This window comes from Delphinapterus leucas, chromosome 9 (assembly GCF_059928025.1).
Source record: "Delphinapterus leucas isolate spDelLeu-1000000601 "Yukka" chromosome 9, BTC_Dleu_Yukka2, whole genome shotgun sequence".
In the NCBI taxonomy this organism is placed as follows: domain Eukaryota; kingdom Metazoa; phylum Chordata; class Mammalia; order Artiodactyla; family Monodontidae; genus Delphinapterus; species Delphinapterus leucas.
This window is the reverse complement of record NC_143137.1, coordinates 13,915,134-13,936,526: the sequence shown is the minus strand read 5'-3', so window position 1 is coordinate 13,936,526 and position 21,393 is coordinate 13,915,134. Positions and strand designations below refer to the sequence as shown.

At 47.3% G+C, this 21,393-nt stretch overlaps 1 protein-coding gene across 4 annotated transcripts in view; it reads left to right on the top strand.

Moving 5' to 3' along the window:
* Nucleotides 1-21,393, top strand: part of TBXAS1 (thromboxane A synthase 1) — a 145,672-nt gene that overhangs the window by 96,477 nt on the left and 27,802 nt on the right. The window contains exon 10 of one of the 4 annotated variants that reach the window (XM_089917323.1): nucleotides 12,817-13,412. The exons of the other annotated variants lie outside the window; for them this stretch is intronic. Within the exon in view, the coding sequence (XP_089773449.1) occupies nucleotides 12,817-13,035 (219 nt within the window). The 3' untranslated portion in view covers nucleotides 13,036-13,412. Of the gene's footprint in view, nucleotides 1-12,816; nucleotides 13,413-21,393 lie in introns of those variants that run through there. 4 annotated transcript variants of the gene reach the window in all.

Here is a 21,393-nt window from a genome sequence, read left to right as displayed (position 1 = left end):
GGAAGGGGGGCGCGCATGGGCCTCAGTCAATCAATCCCACCCCCAGAGTCAATTGTACCCAAGTCAGATGTCTGCAGAACTTGGGAGAGCGACCCCCCAGAGGAAGCTCAACAGCTATCCCAGGAAGGCGGTCAAGGCAGGAGAGGGAATTTAGCCCCCTGGTCTCAAATAAACCAGAAGCAGGTCAAACTAAAGACTTTGAAAGCATCTAGAGAGTGGTCAGCCATGTAGTGGACACGGTGGTGGCCTGGAGAGGGGACAACAGCTCTGAGAGGTAGAAGCCATGATTCTCACCTTCAGGGACTTTAATTGCCAAATAAAACAATAAGTTATGTCTATTTCAACAATCCCACCTTCCAAATGAAATTCTCCAGGGCGACAGAAGGTAGCACTTAATCAGGTCTAGAATGTGCGGTGTCATTCACAGAGCTCGGGGCTCCGGGAGTCTGTCCCCCCAGCTACACTGGTTATGTTCACCTGCACAGGGAGTGCTTCCATAGGCCTCCATTCAGAGGCCCTCACGCACACAACCCCTTACCTCTGACGTGGCCTAGACTGACCTTGACCTCAAGGAGGGTGATACGATCTCACTAAACCCTGGCCTCCTTCAAATCCCCCCAGCGTAGGATGGGGGCTTCTTTCCCCAGAGAACGACCTCCCGTGGGACTGTGCAGAATGCACATGGGCAAATAAACAGATTTCAGGAGGTAAAGCTTTTCAAACTTTAGTGTACATAAAATCATCTGGGAAGATTGCTAAGACGCAGAGTCCAGGGCCCTTCCTGCAGAGATTCTCTTTCCATAAGTCTGGGCCAGGGCCCAGGAACCTGTATTTTAAATACACATCCCAGGTGATTCTGACGCAGGCGGTTCCTGGTTCCACCTTGAGAATACAGCCTTGGACTCTCAGGGTCCAAAGCCCTGCCCCAGCCATGAAAGCCCCTGGGTCATTTTCTCTCTCTAGGTAACAGGTGGGACTGTCCGAGAAATGGGAATATATAGAGCTGGTCTTTTTAAAAAATAAATTTGGTAGTCACGATAGTGTTAAAAGTTGTACAGCCTTGCACGTGGTACACACGCAATAAATAATTTCAGGTTCTCTTTTTTCTTTTCTTTTCTTTTCTTTTTCTGTAATCAGAGTTCTGTTAATATGGGCCATCTGTCAGAACATGGAAATGCAGTTTAGATGTTCACACGTTAGATATTTTCCTGAAAATATTCCTGAAAATTTGCATGTAAAGTATGACTTGTGATAATTTTCCTGCTGGTTTCCATTCAACAAATATTTTCTGAGTGCCAGTTAATACCAGAGTCAGGCTCCAGACCCTACATCCAAGGACGTTCTGACCTAGTTCTTCCATGATATCCCTGTAGAGCCCCGCACATCTCATTAGATGGTCTTGTATTTGTCAATGAGGTCACTGGATTTGAGCTCTAGAGTTTCTCTTCCCTGAGCCATACTCTTTTTTTAGCAATGCCCTAAGAGAATCCAACAAAAGCTATGCTTTCTCCCCAAGAAAAAGTATGTATATGTGTACTGTATCAGGATTCTTTCTGCTGACAGTAATAGAAAACTCAACCGAGGCTGGCTCAGAGAGTTTATTGACCCACGTAACTGAAAACTCCAGAGTAAGGCTGCCTTCAGGTATGGCTTGACGCAAGGGCTCAAACTCCGTCACTGAGACCCAGGTTGCTGTCTCTGCCCCTCTCTCAGCTCCAGTCATGCTGGGCACACTCTGTTCTTAGACAGGATCTCCCCTAGTGGTCTCGAGACAGCTGTGTAACCAGTATGTTGAACAGCCTGAACTAAGTGAACATGGAATCCTGAACATGGAATCCTTTTGTGTTTTTTCCAATTATTTCTTTTAAATATGCTCTGACAAATCTCATCCCCTTTCCTTGATGATACTTGGGACAGATCGCAGAGGTTTCTGTTCCCTTTGGCCTTAAATAGCTCAGCAGTCTGGTCCAGGTTAAAACTTCAGTCTCAGATCCAGTTCATTGCCCGTCCATCCCCTTAACTCAGGCTGACCTATGGCCTGAGGAAGCTGTCTGGGGGAGGGGGTGTGGTTTGTTCTTCACCCACCTTGCCCTCCTTCCCCGGTGTCTCCTGTACCCCCATCTCCTCCCAGGGGTGGGGCTTCTAACAGATCCCTAAATCCTGCCTGAAGGGGGCTTCTCTCAGCCCCTCCCCTGTGGTATGAAGGTATGTGGCCTCTGGTATGAAGCGGACAGATGCAGGCATTATTCAGAGGGCTGACTCCTGCGACCACCCCATATCCCCACAGTTCCCTGATGGGGGAGGGGCTCCTGCCTCACAGCTTCTGGGTGCTGGGGTCTCCTGGTGGCAGCCAACCCTCTTAAGCAGGGTACTGGCAAGGTGGCTGGAGCTGACCAATGATGCCTTGCAGTATCTGAGTGGCACACAGGAGTCACACATCTTGGCCACACCCACAGGGGCTACGCCCTCTGCTGTCCCCTCTCTGTGCCCTGACATCTCTCTCCAGTTACTTTTCCTTTGCTCAAATAGGTAGAGAGGGCAAACGGACAATTGTGCTGCAGCAGCAGGCGGCCGCCGTGCTCAGGTGGCTGCCTCGTCTCTCTAGGAACGGTTCTTTTGGAGCCCCCCTCCGACCTCCTTGACTCAGGACAGGAGAACTCTTCTCCAGGCTGAAGACCCCTTGCTCTGATACATTTTCCTTAAGTCCCTCTCATCTTTTCATGGGCTGAGGATAGGGGCAGTGGAGAGCTGGTTCAGGTCCAGCATGAAGGAAGAGTCTCTGTCCTGGGGGTTCTCAGTGAAAGTCTCGCAGCATCTCACTGATAGACACTGGGTCATGCGCCTGCCTCTCAGGCTGAGGGGAATATGATGCTCTGGCTGGCTTAGACCTGGGTCACTCCCCATCCCTGGAGTTGGTGCCCCGAAGGGGCCTCGCCGGAGCCACCCAGAACTCAGATGGAGGAGGAGTGGGGCCCTAAACCCCTGTTACTAGAAGTGGGGTGAGTGGCATCTGGGTGGGCAGAAAACAGTGTGTCCACCCATGTACGTGGAATCCATGGTCTCCAGATTAGAAGCTCCACTTTCAAATTCTGTGCTGTGCCATCACACTCATCTTTCCCCTGAACTTGTAAAAACAAGCTTTCCAAAGTTGAAGGTATAAATCCAACAGTGACTAGTACTGCCTGCTCTTTTGCACTTCTAAATGATGTGTACTTCTTGTAAATCATGTGGCCACTCCACACCAAGTGTCTGGCGATGTCCACAGAGCCAGCCAATGCTTTTTTATTGGTTAGAGTGGTGCCCGGGTTGGCAGTTGGCCTTATAGCATCCTTTACCAGTGAAGACGGGAAATTGTCGGTGGTGAGGCCACTAATTCAGGGGCTCTCCTTGAACAGAAGTAAACTTCTGGCACATATAGGGACACTCCAAGGCCATCCTTCACTATTGGAGATTATCTTGATACATGCTTTACAACCCACGCATTCAGTGTGGTAATACCCCATCTCTCACCACCCTTCTTGATTCAAGTGGCCTTGATTGCTTTTCTCCTTTCAGGGCAGAGATCTCTGTTCCAGTATAAAATACAGCTATAATACAGTCTATAATGCATGCCTCAGGGCTGCTTCTTTCTAGAACATGTATGTTTTCTCCCAAATCATCTGGCTTTGGAATTGTGTCTGGCCTCCCCTCCTTTCACAAAACTTTCTTTCTCAAGTCACCAATCTCATGGGGAACTCTCTTTTTTCCCCACGTGTTTCCTTAGTCATCTTAAAGGGGAGGTACCTTCAATAGTGGAGGAGTGGGGAAAGATTTGTACAATTTGGACCACTTGTAAAATTGAGAAAACACACAAATTATTTAATAAGACCTCTGTAGTATGGATGCTTCATTGTGTTGTCCAATATCTAATTTTGAAAAGGATGAGAAGGAAAAAAAAAAACAAACTTCTTTCCATATAAATTGTTTTTGCTGTAGCTTTAGCACTTTATGTTGAAATTATTGACTTTTGATCTGGCTAAACCATTCTCTTTCCTTCTCTTTGGTGCCGGACTGTGGCAGCCAAAATTTATGACCCATCTTCCTTCTGCTTAATTTGTTGTTATAAATCTGCCGTGCAGAACCCAGTTGTAAATTTATCACAAATTGGACTAGATTGATATACAGACTCTCTTCAGGATAATTTGAACACAGTTATGCCTTAGAAGGAAGGCCAGATTCTTAAAACTTCTCTTGAAGAGCTGCTTTGTAACCACTATAAATACCTAATTAAAATACAACTTTTTCTCTTAAGGATAAAAGAACATTCTATGCTGGGTATTTCAGCTGATTAGCTCATGCTGCTAACGTGAGCAAGGGTGAGGATTTGTTCCTTGAAGTAGCCAGAGGATCTCAAAGGAAAAAAGCATATTCTGTGGCTACACACACACACGCACACACACCACACACGCACGCGCACGCACACTCACGCACGCACGCGCGCACACACATGCACGCACACACACACACCACACGCACACTCACACACACACACACACACACAGAGTCATTTTGCCCCATCCAGCTGTTTCATAAATACACGTCCTTTTTCACAGGGGTAGGGTTGGGTGGAAAAACTGTGAATATCTTAACACAAATTCATCCTCACTATGGAAAAAAAAAAGTCTCCCAGTTTGGATTCCACCCAGGGTCAATCTTCAGAGTCATTTTCACAGGGAGTAGGCCAATCTTAAATATAATTTTAAGATTCAAGTGAAAAACTAGAAATGGGTTTTTCCCCATTGAGAAGGTTTCCTGCCCTATGCCCAGGTCTGCTGGGGCCCTGCTGTCTGACAGTTTAGGAGAGGTCCACTCAGCTGCTCCCCTGATTCAATCTTCCAGCCACACGGGGCTTAGTGGTTCTTCTGGAAGCTTCCCTTTCTTACAGATCCCATAATAGTACAACAGAACACAAAGCAACGAGGTACAAAGCAAGAGATAGGAACAAAGAACAACTTAGAGCTCTAAAGTCAAACTGTGAAACAAAGACGAGAACCGGGACGCCGGCACGGTGAGGTTAGTGTCAACAGACGGCAGTACCAGCCTCAGAGTGGACCGCCTCAAAATATAATGTACACATGAATCCCCTGGGGATCTTGCTAAACTGCAGGTTCTGGGGTGGGGCCTGAGACTCTGCATTCCCAACGAGTTCCCAGGTGACGCTGATGCTGCCAGTCCATGGCCCACCCTCTGAGCAGCCAGGTTCCAAACCCTAAAGACTGCACCTCCCTCCGTTGTGAAGTACGTAACAAGTATTTCTTTCTTTCTTTTTGCGGTACGCGGGCCTCTCACTGTTGCGGCCTCTCCCGTTGCGGAGCACAGGCTCCGGACGCGCAGGCTCAGCGGCCATGGCTCACGGGCCCAGCCGCTCCGCGGCACGCGGGATCCTCCCGGACCGGGGCACGAACCCGTGTCCCCTGCATCGGCAGGCGGACTCTCAACCACTGCGCCACCAGGGAAGCCCGAGTATTTATTTCTAATGATAGCTAAAGTACTGACGTTCTGCCAACGATTTACCTTTTGTTAATAAAGTAAAACAGTTTCAAAATTATTCCAGCAATAATGGTTTCACTCTTACTTGACTGAGAGAGAGAAAGTGGTGCAGGAATTAATTCTGGACGTGTCTTCAGAAGCGCACTGCCTGTAACCCTAAAATCATCTTGCTTCCGTAAATACAGTGGTCCCTTGAACAACACGGGGGTTAGGGGTGCCAACCTGCTGCACAGTCAAAAATCTGCCTATAACTTTTGACTCCCTGAAAACTTAACTACTTAGCCTAACTAATAGTAATAGCGGCCTAAGTAAAACTCAGCCTGCTATTGACTGGAAGTCAATTAACATATATTTTGTGTGTTATGTTATACACTGTATTCTTACAATAAAGTAAGCTAGAGAAAAGAAAATGTTAAGAAAATCATAAGGAAGAGAAAATACGTTTACAATACTGTCCTGTATTTATTAATACCGTAAGCTTACTTCGTGTTTACAAGACGAATCGTCTGTCAGTACCTGCGTCAGTATTGTCTTATACGACACAAAACACTATAGATGTTATAGGTGCTACTAACACTAGACATCAAAACGGAAAAGATAATGTTAAAAAGAAATTCGTATTTATTTACAGGTATAATGATTCATGCATTGGTAAAGAAGAAGCAGCAATATGCTTGCTTTATGGTAGCCTAGCCTATATACTAATCATTATAAAATCTCGTATGGTACACAGTATTATAGTCACATCCATAATACAGTATTGGAAACATAGTTACATTTTTAAAAAAACCACTGACCCATGATGACAGGCTGATACAGTTTCTCCAATTATGAGAGAAGCACACAGTATGTAATATAATTATTTGAAAGCAAAGTTATAGAACAGTAAGAAAACTAACATTATAAAATTTTATATTAAATATCACCTTTATACCTATGTAAGGATAGACTGGTATCTACATATATTTCATGCATGCGTGACATACCTTTTTCTTAATTTTTCTGGTATTTCTAGGCTACGTGGTTTGTAAGTTTTTCAAATTGTCGCAAATCGCCAACAATTTTTCCAAAATATTTGCTGGAAAAAAACTGCTTATAAGTGGACCCGTGTAGTTCAAACCCGTGTTGTTCAAGGGACAACTGTAATGTCCTCCGGAGTCGGGGCTGGGGATCGGGGGGGGAACTTTTGAGTTGATTTAAAGTTGTTTTCAAGGCAGATGAAAGGGGCAACCAAAGCCTTCTCTCCAGATTCACATGTAGACTGGGGATCTGTCACATTCAACAGGCACCCACCTGGCTGGACCTTTCAGAAAGGGAGCTCCATCTAGACCATATGCACCCCTAACAAGCCCTTGGTGTATACAACAGCTTTGGGTGTCAATTGAGAGGCCGTGTCAAAGCACCATGGTCAAAGAGAACTTCCCTGATGCTCTCTCCCCGGGGCCCAGAGCAAAACCTGTACTGCAGAAGCAGGGGCTGCAGTGGGGGAACCCTGGAATGTGTCCAACTTGCTCACTTCCTGTCCTTCTTTCTGGAAGTGTCTGACCCAGAGAAGCAGACTCTCTCACCCTTCCCTGGCATCCCAACAACTAATACCAGAGCAGAGAAGTCTTGACAGCCTACAAGAGGGGCCTCTCTGGTGTGTACCTGGACCTCCATCTTGGAAGTTAAGATTTGTGGCTACTGCTTCCAAAGCACCAATTCTGGGAAGGAAGAAGGAAGACAGGATGGGAGGCATCTCTGTGCCCCATCATTAGACAACGCAAGAGTCTCCAAAACAAGGTGAACAGCTAACCTGGACCGGGGACAGAGGCCCCGGTTTTAAAGTTCTCAGATACACACACCACCCAGGGCTCAAACTCTTCCACATCGGCTGGAGACATTCAAAGCCCATGGCCACAGTGACCCCCGGGGAAACTGACCGGCCTTGACTTTGAACTGCCCCCAGGGGCTTCAGCGATGGCAGCCACATCCCCCGGGCTTGTGCCGTCCAGAACTCAAGAGATCCGGGAGGCTCCCTGGCCTCTTGCTGTCTTTCCTCTCCCTCCTCATCCACCCCATTTCTCTGTTTTCTCTCTTTTCTTCGATGTTCGCAGCACAATTTAGGCTTCTTGCTCTCTCTCTTTCCCGGATTCTTATTCTGGCTCTAGGATCCAGAGAGACACAGAAGCTTCCCCACTCCACCCCGTGACCCACTGCCAACTTGGGAGCCCCTGGCCATCCCAGAAGCCTGTAACTGCACGGTGATGTCCCACTATGGGTGCACTGTGGGTGGTCAAGTGGGAGGCTGCTTGGAAGTAGGAGGGACTTGCAAGTGTGCCTTTTGGGCCACCCGGCTTAGACAAGTATGGCACTTCAGCACGGTGAAGTGCTGTGAATTTTTAGCAATGAATGCTCCAACTCCCGCCCTCCCTTGAGTCCCTGCAGAGCAGTTCCGTCTCCGTCTCCGTCTCCGTCGAGGAGAGGTGACCTGCGAAGAGATGTTCCCCCTGGGAATGGGGCACACAATCAGCATATATTTGGCATCTTTCATGTGGCGACTCAGAGTATTTTATATTCAATATCTGGGCCTCTAGAGGGGCCAGGCTTTGCAAAGCAAATAAGCTGGTGGCGTTGGTTCACATCAATCCAGAAAAGCGAGAATTGAAAACAAACTTGGGAAAGTGAACTCCACAGGTGAAGCTTGGTGTTCTGTGGGTCCACTTGGCATTGAGCTAGATTCTCAACTGAATGGCTCATTTATTTAACTACTGCTCACATTATGGGCTCTTAAGACATCAAAAGTATGCGTTTTATTCCCAACAATTGGCTTTTGGAATAAACAAATGAACACATACTTTTTTAAAAAACTTCACTGGACTCTGTTGACCAGTGGTGGAGTAGGAACCTCAGAATGGTGACATCCCAGGCAAACGTAAAGACTTTTTAGATAAGACTTTTTAGATCTACCCGTCACTAGGCATCAAATTTCGCCATTAGGAGGTGCTTCCTTTGTTTCAACACACATCCATTATTAAATGCCACTGCTCTTGGGAGGGGTGATGCACTCAAGTCCCCACTAGGACGTCAGCCCCGTGAGAGCAGAGACTCTACTTGTCAAACTGGTATATCCCAGGGCCTCCAACAGCGCCTGGCACACGGGAGACCTGCGACAGATAGGTGACGAATGAATGAATGTTCATTCCTTTTCTAACTGGAGACTAACTCAAAGCAGGGAGGAAAAAAAAAAAAAAAAAGCAGGGAGGGCGTCATAGGGAGGTTACTGCAAGCTAGAAGGAAGGAAGCAGACCAGAGTCAGCGAGAGAAGGCACTGCCGAGGGAGATGCAGGCAGGTGAGAGGGCACTCGAGGTCCCTACAGACCTAGTCGTGCTCCCACAGGGCTCCCGTGGGGCTCAGAATATGTCATGCCAAGGAAAGGAGGGAACCTGGGCCCTCAGGGTCCAAGGAGACTTTAGAGGCCATGTAGGGCAGCCTCCCACCCAAGACCAATACCTGAGAGAAGGGCATGCCACTCTGCTTGAATGCTCCCAGGAGCAAAGAACTCACTACCTATCGTCCTCCCATTATCCTTGATGAAGCTCTCTCTTCCTTACTGAGGGCTGAAACCTGCCTCTGCTGATTGCCCGCCCACTTGCCTTTGTCCTACTTCTCTCTCAGTTCATGGTATTTGTCCACTAGCAATCAGCAAATTAAGTTTCTGTCTAGGGGGCCACTTCCACACTCACTAATAGTCTGTCATCAGGCATCTCAGAGACAGAGAGAGGAAGGAAAATTGGGAAATCAGTAGAGGATAAAGAGGCCTTTCTAAAATGTTTGCTTGTGGTCCAGACAGTCCAGTTACTTTCAGTTTTCTGGTAAGTCTGTTTTGCCCCAGGACTGTGGACAGCATTACGTTTTGTTCTGTTGAGTGTCGTGTTTTCCTTTCCCCCCCAGCATTGTGGCTTATAGCTGAATATGGTACATGTGACAATATCAACCACGTGAGCCTCCTACTCCAGGTATAGGAATATTCGAGATCAGAGAGAATGTCTGACTCCCCCCTATGAATTGCAATGTGTAAGGTCTATAAAGTTAAGCACTTAGAATTCTGTCTTTAAAATTCAAATATTTAGATTGGGTCTCTAGGACACAAAAGGCAACACCTGTTTCTCACTCGCTTCATTTGATTTTTTTTTTTCTTCTTTTTGGTAGCACAAGTTGAGTTTCAAAGACTCATTCCTTGAATGTTCCCTATAGGAGGAATGTAATTAAACTCCACTGGCCCCCCCCTGCTGGGACCAAGCTGGGGCCAGAGCTGTAGGAAACATAAGACAGATACCCTGTGCAAAGAATCCTTATTATAAGGATGAGAAGAGGATCAACCTTCCTCTGGTTATGAGCAAGAAGCTTTAGAAAGCCACCCAGGCTCTTTTTGCAATGGGCTTAGTCTCCAAGACATTTTAATTAGTAATTTAAGACTGGAAGGAAGAGGATCAACTCCTCACCTCCTCAGTGATAGGCAAGGACTTCAGCTCCACGAGAAACTGGTTCAAGTGCTGAGAAGGAGCGAGGCCCGGCGGGAGGGTGGTTCTCGACAAACTTTTTCATGGAAATGGCACAGCTAGGTATCCTGCCCCGTCATTCACTGTGTTTGGGGTCCCACTCGTTGAAGATGGTTCTCAGCACTTACCGAGGACAGGCATCGCCTCTTGCTGAGATACCTGGCAGGTGGCGAGCCAAGAAGCGCTCACTTAGGGAGGGGCTCTCAATCACACTTGGACAAACCTCGACTTCTCTCTGACCGAGGAGCACTGCCCCCCAAAGCGCCAGGTCCAGCCCTGCCGAGGGCCCACACGGGGGCATAGAGCTGCTACTCACTGGCAGTGTGACATGGGTGACTGGCATAATCTCTTTGTTCCTCAGTTTTCCTATCTGTAAAATGGGAATAGCAACAGTGTGTAGCTCATAAGTCTGTCGTGAGGCCTAAGTGAGTGAATCCATGTACGATTCTGGGCACAGTGCCCGGGTGTTTATGTATATATATATCCCCCTCTACTCTCATCCCCTCTCTGTGCCTCAGTTTCCTTATCTGTGAAAGGACTAGACCTCTTCTCTGCTGGCAGTGATGACGATGATGATTGAATGTTTACATGCCAGGCCCCAAGCTGAATATTTTACATACAAAAGTTAACTTGATTCTCACGATAACTTTATCAAGTAGCAACTATCACCATCCCCATTTAAATGATGGGGAAAGACAGGCTGTATAAGTCAGGGATCTCCAGAGGACCATAACCAACAGGAGAGAGAAAGGGGGTAAGACAGAGAGATTTTAAGGAGTTGACTCCTTCCATTGTGAGGGTTAACATGCCCTACATCTGCAGGGCCGGCCAGCAGGCTGCAAACTCGGGCAAAATTCGATCATGCAACCTTGAGGCAGAATTTCTTCTCCAGGAAACCTCAGTTTTTGCCTTCAGCTGATTGGATGAGGCTCATTTCCTTTATCAAAGGTAATCTACTTAAAGTCAACGGATTGTAGGTGTCAGCCACATCCACAGAATACCTTCACAGCAACACCGAGATTAGTGTTAGGTTAAATAACAGGGCACTACGGCCTAACCAAATAGGCACAAAAGACTAACCATCACAGAAGCATTCAGAAAATAAGCAACTTGTCAAAGGTCAGACACTAGGAAGGGCCTAGTCTGGACTGGAGCTCACATCTCCGGCCAGTTAATCTCTGTCCTTCTCAGCACTGTCTCTAGCATTCACGAGTCTGCAGTTATTCCTCAATGGCTTGTGCCCCGCCTCGGGGGGGAGGGTCAGTGACGGCGCCAGCATTTCGCTAAAGAGGGGCTACCAGGCTGCCTTGGGAGATGAGTGGCTTGCAGTTGTGTCTGCACCACACATTCATGGCATTGAGAACATGCCAACTGCCCAGGGCACACAGCGTCACTGCCCAACTTTGCCAGCGCCATCTTTGCCCTGTCATCCTGGCTCTCAGCCTTGAGGATAATATGTTTCCCTGGAAGATCCTGGGTTTGTTGGGGCTTTTTCAGGGTCCGTTCTCTGAGTTTATGAATTCTTTCTTCATGGCCCACAGAGTCGAGATGAAGAGCACGGGGACAGCTTCTTCCCTGATGCTCATACATCCCTGGACACTTACCCTACGAGGCAGGAACATTCCTGAGGCAGGAACATCGTACCCCCAGGCTGCTTTCTACCTCTGCAGACACCCTTCTCGGTGCTTTTCTCACTTCTCCATGACGCTGACCTCGTCTCTTTCATTGTAGAAAGTTCTCCTCTTGCCATCCCAGGCTTTCTCTTTGGGTCCCATGACCCTGGACTTTCTCACTATAGCTGCTTTTCCTCGTAGTTCATTGTCACTGTATTCTTTGGTAAAGAGCATGAAATGTGCATCCGAGACGTTTGTCTGGCAGCCTCATTGCCAGCCTGCTCCCCGCCCGCCCCGCCCCCATCTGTCCATCCCTGTGCCACGATGGAGAGGAGCACTGTCCTCCCTCTGCCCGGGTCTCTGCTGGACGCCAGATTTGATGCTCTCCTGGCTGGAACCAGCTGTTAACTACTGCTGAAGCCATGTGCATCTTGATTTAGGAAAGTCCTTGGGAAATGGTCAAGAGCCAGGGAACAGCCCTGCATCCTGAGACTGCAGAGGTGCCGTCTGCCCTCCACCCAGAAGTAGGCTATTCCTGCCTGACCCCTCCCTGACATCACTGCTGCAGGCCGCTGCTACCCTCGGATGCCACACAGAGCAGGACCTCCCCAAGTTCCCAGAGTCTCTGACTGAAGTCGGCTGAGGCCTGGGGTTATAGAGCAGACCCCAGCCCGCCTCGGTGCAGAATCTGACTTCAGGCAACGAGAGACGTGCTCACAGTTCCTTCTCTCATCCACGTGGCAGCTCAGACCAAGGGCCCACGTGCAAATCAAGGCCCAAGAGCCGCCAGGGGGATCCCCACGTCCTTGAGAACTCACCAAAAATCCCACTTGCTGGGATCCACCCCAGAGGTTCTGACGTAGTTGGCCTGCCATGAATCCCAGGCATCCCTTCTTTAAAAGCCCCCAGGTGATTCTAAGATGCAGCCAAGTGAAGAGCCATTGCCACATTCCCATGAGGTATATACGCAAGCTTAACTTTAATAGTGACCTCGGCTTGCGCTATTAAGGACAAGACTAATTTTATAAATATGCTGCATAATGACTGCAGCTGCTTTTTGCTTTTTAGAAGGTCACTCACTCATCGGGTCACCAGAAAGCAATGGGTTTTCTGTGACTGTTCTGTCATTCAGATCCAGCCCATCCAGAGCGCCAAGAAACAAAGGCCCTGCCCGGCGAGACCCACGAGACCCACGACGTGCTTGCTCTGGAACACTCAGCAGACCAGCTTGTTTGAAAGAACTTCTTACAATTACGGTCCTTCAGTCTGGAGGATATCAAATGCAAGAGGTCATCTGGTCTGTGCCCCACCTCCAGGAGCGGGAGAGGCTATTTCTCCATCTTACAGATAGGAGGACTGAGCCCCAGGGAGGTTCCGTCAGGCCACATCTTATCTCTAAATGAAGGAGGTGTGTTTCTGGCTGCCCTGGGCCTTCCCCTCCTCCATCCTCTCACCTTTCCCTGAAAAGCTCCTTTAATGATTCCCAAGCCTGCCCGCAAATTAGTGATTCGTAGACCTAAAAGATACTAATGATGTTGGCCACCACCATCATCATCGAAACGGTAAACATTTATGAAGCACCATAATCATTCATCATAAATTTTATGTGGTAAATAAATTTGACCTAACTCTATAAAAAAATAGGACCTTGGGCTTCCCTGGTGGCGCAGTGGTTGAGAGTCCGCCTGCCGATGCAGGGGACACGGGTTCATGCCCCGGTCCGGGAAGATCCCACATGCCACGGAGCGGCTAGGCCCGTGAGCCATGGCCACTGGGCCTGCACGTCCGGAGCCTGTGCTCCACAACGGGAGCGGCTACAACAGTGAGAGGCCCGCATACCGCAAAAAAAAAAAAAAAAGAAATAGGCCCTTGCAAACCAAGAATGTTACATTAATTAGAAATCTTCCAGAAGCATCTAATGGAAATGTCTCAGGTTCCATGACACACGTACCTACCATTTGGCGGTTTTGTTTCTGGGCTTGAATCTCTGTGAATTCCTTGTACAGGGTCAGGGCTATCATCCCTCTTCCCGGCTCTCAGTCTGTGACCTGTGGCCGGTTGTAACCCTCTGCTGTTTACGTGAGCTACGTTAAGGTCGGGTGCAGAAACACCCCATGTCCAGCATGGTTTTATCCAGGAGTGATCCTTAGGGATCAGGTGTTCACTGTAGATTAATACTGATAATAATTATGATGGAAAGAAGAAGAATTACTCTTCATTGAACACATGCTCTGTGCCTGGTGCTGGGCCAAGCAATTCTAACAGCCAATTCGATATTTTCTAAATATAGAAAATATTTCCCACTTTAGAGATTAGGAAAGTAAAACTTGGAGATTAAGTGATTGGCTCAAGGTGGAAGTAGAGCCCAGATGTGAACTCAGATCCATGGGCTCAGGGCTCCTTGGCACTGTTTTGGGAATGACCACCTGGTCTGCAGGAGATTGCTCTACGAGAGCAAATGGTTGGCCACAGCACACCTCTGGGACACATTTATGACCATTTTGCTAGTACTGTGACAGCCGGGTCTCTGTCAGGGTGTTGGGGAGTCCCCAAAGTCCTCCTCTCTTGGGTGTCCCCTCCCTGTCCTCTGCCACCAAGTACCTAAGGACATTATCAGAATAATGGCTTTTTTTACTTGTATCTTTGGCTCTGAGAAACTAAGAAATCCTAGCAAGTCAAGATGTGTCTGTCTTTACCATAAAAACAACAAACAGATTAATTTATTTCAACAACCAATAAACAGATCAAACAAAATTAAAATCCATAGCAAAAGAAAGGGAAAAAACCCTAAGCCAAGAAGTACAGTTTCTTTGTACTTAACATTTGACAAATTTATATTCTCCTCATCTGCCCCTGGGTGTCTTAAAATTCTATTGATATTTCCACGTAAAAAAATTTGTTTCCATGTAAAATCTACCATATCAGGAATGCCTCTATTCATTCTGTCCCTTGGGTTTCAGAGAGACAGTTTCTCCCTTTGGGAATAAGTCATACGTCAAACCTGTCATTTATCACCATGTCTAGTAGAATATTTCTTCCTGTCCCTCAAATTTTAGCTTCAAGCCCACTAAATAAAGTCTGTGAATATCCTGACAAACGTCCTCCTTAGGCGCCATGAGATTTCTGGTGAGATAGGCCATAATCCAGCAAAACAAATCTTGTCCATTGCTGGCATCTAAACAGTATCCTGTTAAATGTCCATACTTGCTTTCCTTTTCTACAACTGAAGTAAGGATGAAAACATCATCCATGCCTCCAAATCTTAATTCCTACAATGAATATAAAAGCCTTGGAGATGCACTGCGGGTTTCTTCTGGTTAGTCCATCCATGTCCATGCAAATCAGCTGAAGTGAGAATTGGCCCATGGGTTTAATCCACCTCTGCTGAAGCTCCCTCTTGGACAGAAGTTTCTAGAAATCAGCACTTCCTAGCTGACTATGTTAGGTCATTAGAGGCCTCTCCTTCTTCAGCTGGGAAAGTCAGTGACCAGAAAAACAACAGATTTCCCCCTTAGAATTTGTTTTCCTCAGTCACTTTCAGAAAGTCAGGAGTCAGCAACCTTAGAAGTAATTTCACTTCCTATCCCCACCTCCCCCTCCCCTTCCTCCTTCTCCTCTTAGGCAGAATGACATGCTTCTGCTTGTTGACCCCTAGACAGGCTCAGCTGTTGACACCCTGAGTGCAGGATCCTCTTGGTCCTCACATCTGGGCACACAGTAGGTGCCCAACGTTAGCTGAATGAATGAACGACAGCTAACATCGAAATAAACTTAGAGACCGTTCAACCTAATCCCTTTATTTTGCAGGTGAGGAAACTGAGGCAAAGGACATTGGGAGACCACCCAAGACCACGCTGTTTGGGTGCGGTTTCCTGACTCCCAGGCCCATCCTCGTTTCTCCATGTGTTCTAATAGCCTGTCCTCCTCTCCTAAGACAGAGTGTAGATGTTGTGCCCTTGTCCCTACCCGCCACTGCAGGGGAAGGGAGAGTTCGAATCTGCAATGGGGGGGCAAGCACAGCACACCCCCAGCACGCCACTTCTGAGTCCTTCCTCAGTGCCTGTATTTTCTCTTCCAGATGAACAAAGAGTCCTTTTTAAATTGTATAGGCCTCACCTGCCTTACTCCTGTAATTTCTGCTGCAAACAGCCTGCCTTCCAAGCCTGGCCTGGCAATCTTCGAAGATTCCTTAAGGCCATCTGGCTCCCTGCCCTCCTGTAAGCTTCTGCTGGCGGGACCCCTTTGGGGATGTAATGTGTCCTTAGCAAGATTTTACCCCTACTTTCCAGAAGAGACACGGGCATTTCATCCACAAATAATATTCCACATTTTTTTTAAAATTATAAATGCTTAAAAAAAACACCCCAAACTGGTGGTATACCAGGAGCCCTCAAGAGGATGACGGTCATCAGTTAAAAAATTAAGCAAATCAGCCTGAAGATAAGGCATATCTATTATGCTCTGAATATGCAATTAGCCAACTGGTGGCCATTTCTACAGTGATGCTATAGAAAGGAAACAGCAGAAATTCCTTTTTTTCCCTTCACCAAGAAACGTGAAGGCAGAGATCAGAAACCAAATTTTTTCCCTTCTCGCTTGTCCAGTCAAGCCAACCTTCACAATGCACAGTGTTTATCGGTGGGAAACCGCCAACTTCTAGGTGAAAGACAGGGGTGTACTCTCCTGTTTTTCACCACCAAGCTGTGTTTCTTCTGAAAGGCATTAAAATGGAGGGAAAACAACAACTGACAACTGGTCACTCACTGGGATTGTTTTGAAGGATTCAAGACAGACTATAAGTAACTCAGTGAGTCACTCACAAAGACCCTGGCTCTGTGCGTTTGTGGCCGCGGCATTTGGGCAAGCCAAGGGTAAAATCAGCGCCACCAAAATGCAGAGCAAAACTCTGATCAGAAGATGTCGTTTTTATCTAAATGCAATTTTTTTTAATCACTCATCTGTTTTTTTTTTTAACATCTTTATTGGGGTATAATTGCTTTACAGTGGTGCGTTAGTTTCTGCTTTATAACAAAGTGAATCAGTTATACATACACATATGTCCCCATATCTCTTCCCTCTTGCGTCTCCCTCCCTCCCACCCTCCCTATCCCACCCCTCCAGGTGGTCACAAAGCACCGAGCTGATCTCCCTGTGCTATGCGGCTGCTTCCCACTAGCGATCTATTTTACGTTTGGTAGTGCATATATACAATTTTTATTGGAGCGTGATGACATAGTGAATAACTTAACATAAATTTGCATAACACAATACAGCTGTTAGTTTATGAGCATATTAGAACACAAAATTTTGTAGTTTAGGGCACTTAAAAATCTTACACTTTTGGGCTTCCCTGGTGGCGCAGTGGTTGAGAGTCCGCCTGCCGATGCAGGGGACACGGGTTCGTCCCCCCGGTCCGGGAAGATCCCACATGCCGCGGAGCGGCTGGGCCCGTGAGCCACGGCCGCTGGGCCTGTGCTTCCTGAGCCTGTGCTCCACAGCGGGAGAGGCCACAACAGTGAGAGGCCCGCGTACCGCAAAAAAAAAAAAAAAAAAAAATCTTACACTTTTGAAATTTTCCCTCCTGTTTGCTGTTTATTTATCACTTACTTAGGGTTGCTGGATAAAATACAGGTGTCTGGTTAAATTTAAATTTCTGATAAACAACTAATCATTTTTTAGTATGAGCATTTTTCATGCAGTATTTGGGACATACTTCTATTAAAATATGATGCATCGTAGATCTGAAATTCACATCTAATTGGATGCTTGTTTTTTTATTTGATAAATCTGGCACCTCGATTCTTGCTTCAGGAACACCTGAGCCTCTATTGGCTCCTTGCTGGCAGGGCGAGAGGGACTGTGTGCAGGGAAGGGCCTGATCTCTGGCCCTTGGTATCTTCATGCAGAGTCAAAAGGGATCAGGTTATAGAAGAGACAGTGCAAAGGGGGAAACTGAGGCAGGCAGACAGCTGTGCTTTCTTGGCAGCACTGGGGGTGTTTGAGCTATGTTTTTCAAACTTGTTTGACCACAACCCATCATAAGAAACATAATGTATAATTCACCCCAGTATACACATACCTATGTCACTGAAACAAAACTTTTATGAAGCAATAAGTAGTCTTCTACTTGTGATAGAAGACTCTGTCTTCTATTCTGTTGTATTTCATTTTTTTAAATTCTGGTCTTAATCCCCTAAATTGAATTCATAGTTCCCTAAAGGACCATAGCCCACATTTTGAAAAACACTGGGTTAGACAGTTACAGGTCAGGAAAGTGAATGAGGAGATTAAAAAAAACTCCACTTTACGAACGAGGAAACATGTCAGATCAGTTAAGAGACTTTCCAAGTCCATTTCACTGATCTGTGGCCAAACTAGGAATGAAACTTAGGTCTCCCAACTCCCAAGCCTGTGTTTTTGGTTTCATTCTACCACACTTTCTAGCATCCATTTTCCTGTTCTCCAAGTTATAATCCACATTCTGAGAGCAGCATTTTTTTGGCTTTATTTTATCTAATTATATTACATCTATACCATTTTGTTATCACTTCATATTCTTCTAAAATTTCCAAGATTTATATAAATTTCCTATCTAAACTGACTATACTGTCATTGCTTATGACATCCATCTGACTTATATCAACATTTCAACTAATTCATCTTGGTACTTACCCTTTGATCTTGAGCATCTTACTGCCCCCCCTGACCCCAGTCTTGTCTAGTGAGACAAGTGCCTCAGGAGATCTTTACAGTGCCTCTTCCCTGTGCCCACCCCTGGACTGGCACCGTCGGAGATATAAGAGAAACATAAGAACAGTAACTATTACTCGTTAGCATTTGTTCTCCCTAATCTATGAAGTTGATAGAGTATTATGAATATTGCCTTTTATAGAGTTGAGAAAACATTGGCTCAGAGAGGTTAAGTGTCTTTCTCAGAGTCACACAGCAAATACAGAACTCAAGTGTTCTTGCTCTCTTACACTCTGTCGTCAGGACATGGAAGTCTGCTAAGCTGAGATGCCTGCAAACTGGCAGGAAAAAGACCTCAAGCCAAGAGATGTCCATGTATATTGTCTATGTTTCTCACACGCTAAGTCTAGATTTTCAGAACACATACAGAAGTTTCTGGAACCTTATCATTCAGCTTAACCTTATCATTCAGCTTACTATCCTCTCCATGGCCACCCACCCCACACCTTTTATTTTCTTGTTGTAACAAACAAATCCAGAGAAATGCATGGTCTCTGAAGCACTATTCCCATTCCACCTCTCGCGAGTCTACAAGAGTACATCTTGGCTTGCAGCACCCACATTCAGGGACTCCCTCCAACATTTTTGTTAGCTCAGCAGTCAGTCAATTTGCACAGGACGTCGGTCTGGTGCTCTCCCTCCCCCCTGCGGGATGAGCTTGCCATTCTGCTTCTCCTGGTCCCAGCGGTGCCTGCTTGAGCTGCCAGTGGAGAAGGTGGTTCTGGCAACCCCACAGGGCTTGGCGCAGGGGAGTCGCAGCCATCCCTCCAGGGAGGTGCGAAGCAACGATGCCCACAGCAAGACCCACAGACAGAATTCTGCAGGTCCATGGCCCTTGTACCAACTGGTCTTCACCCATCCTGGATGGAGCCAGACTGATGGCTAAGAGCACGGGCTCCGGGTCAGACTCCCCACATCAAAGCCATGCTGAGCCCCCAAAGCAGCCATGTGACCCTAAGCCTCAGTTTCCTCAACTGTAAAAGGGGATAATAATCATATCTGATTAAGTGAGGTAACATGTAAGTACTCAGCACAGAGCCTGGCACCTAGTGGCCCTCTAGAAAAATCTGTTTCAATTTTGGTTGTTTCAAATCTTCCCATTATCCACATCTTACGGATCATTCCAGAAACCCTAAGTGGCCACATGTCCCCTCCGAGTGTTCCTCCTTGCCTTGCCGCCAAGCCTCTACTGCACCCAGGGTCTCAGCATCTTCTCCCCTCCCCTGCCACCCCTGGGCCCCTCACTGCGTGTTTCCTCCGGGTCCCACCCACTTTCAGCTCACAACTTTTCTGCCCTCCTTTCCTTCCAGCAAAACTCACTCCTTCAACATCCCAGTTACCAAGACACTATTTTCTGCTAGGGACCAACAAAATGATAGAATTACCAAATCCGAGGACTTGGAAGGATTTCCAAGGACCATTGGTTGATCCCAGCAACCAAGGCTGGAATGCCCTTTCCCAGGCCCTGCCGGAGGATGACCCTCCAGCTCACTCCAGGAATGTGGGCACACCTCTTCCATCTCACATGGCTGGACCAGACTGCTAATCCATTGATCCGCTTCCGTATAGCTTCCACCCATGGTTTCAAACTCTGGGACCACATAGAATAACGCTTTTTTTTTTTTTTTTTAATTGTAGTATAGTTGCTTCACACTGTCGTGTTAGTTTCTGGCGTGAGACCCAAGCGGGCATTCTAGGAGCATCTTCAGGGAGAAACCAAGCCAAAGAGCTGGTCGGGCCTACCAGAGAAGCGGTCAGTCCAAACTGGCTGGCTGAGGGGCGGAACCCAGGGCACCAGCCTGGATGGACCCCGGGAGGCCATATGAGGCTACAGCTGCAGCAGCGGCAGGCACTCCCCGAGGCCTGTGCGGCCCAGGTAGCGTTAAGTGCTGTCCACGACAGGATCTCTGCCAACTACAACTCGATGGAGGACGATTAGTACTGTCCCCATTTTACTGGGTGAGAAACTGAGGCTGAAGGTTAAGTTGGCCACGGGCATACAGCTGGTAAATGGTGAGACACCAATTCAAACGTGGGCAGTATGGCTCCTGTGTGCTTTTAAGCTCTGTGTCACCTTGGCTTCGAGGGTGGAAGTTTGAAGTGCGAAGCAGGGGGCAGACCCTGGAAAAATTCCCCAGGCTCTTTGCACAGAGCTAGACTTTCTACAGTGTTCCAGAAGCTGTGGGCTTGGGAGGTTAAATGAACAGCCCCGAGCCCATACTCAGCCTTTATCTCGCAAGCCTTCCCTCGGATATAGTGCAGGTCCCACTGTGAATCAAAATGCAAGAGGAAGATGCTCTTCCCCTGCGCTTTCCATGGCAGAGCTCAGAGGCTTGGGGGAGCCCAGAACCCGGGTCTCACTTCCACCCCCCAACAGAGACTAGAGTTTCAAATCCACACATACTGAGTGAGACGCCAGAGTGCTCGGCGCAGAAGGCTGACCGACAGTTCTGATGACCCCGGCCAGAGGCTGGGTGCATTTTCTTTTGACTGCATTTCACTTTTTTCAACTCGCCTGGCCATTATTCTTACAGGAACCCTCAGGACCAAAGGCTCCTTCCCCGACTACATACATATAAAGCCTCGCCCCTTGTTTCCCAGCTTCATTCATCATAAATCAGTTTTCAGGGCCTCTGAGCCTTCAACAGTCACCTAATTATAAAACACATGTTTGATTGTGACACGATCCTCCCACTGAGATTGCTCATCAGAAAGGTAGCCCACAGGGACATTAGGAGCTTTCTGAAAGGCGTTCCAGACGTTTTTACTTTAAATCCGTATCACCGTTGCCATATTTTAAATTTATCTTTTATAAAAGCCACTGGGAAAATAAGTCATCTGAGGGGTCCCAAAGATCGGAGCAAGCTGACCAGGCCACCCTTGCCTTGACCTAAGAGATTCTATGGGTCACAGGCCCTCTTGGAGCTCAGAGGGCAGCGGCACTCATAAAGGAATGGTG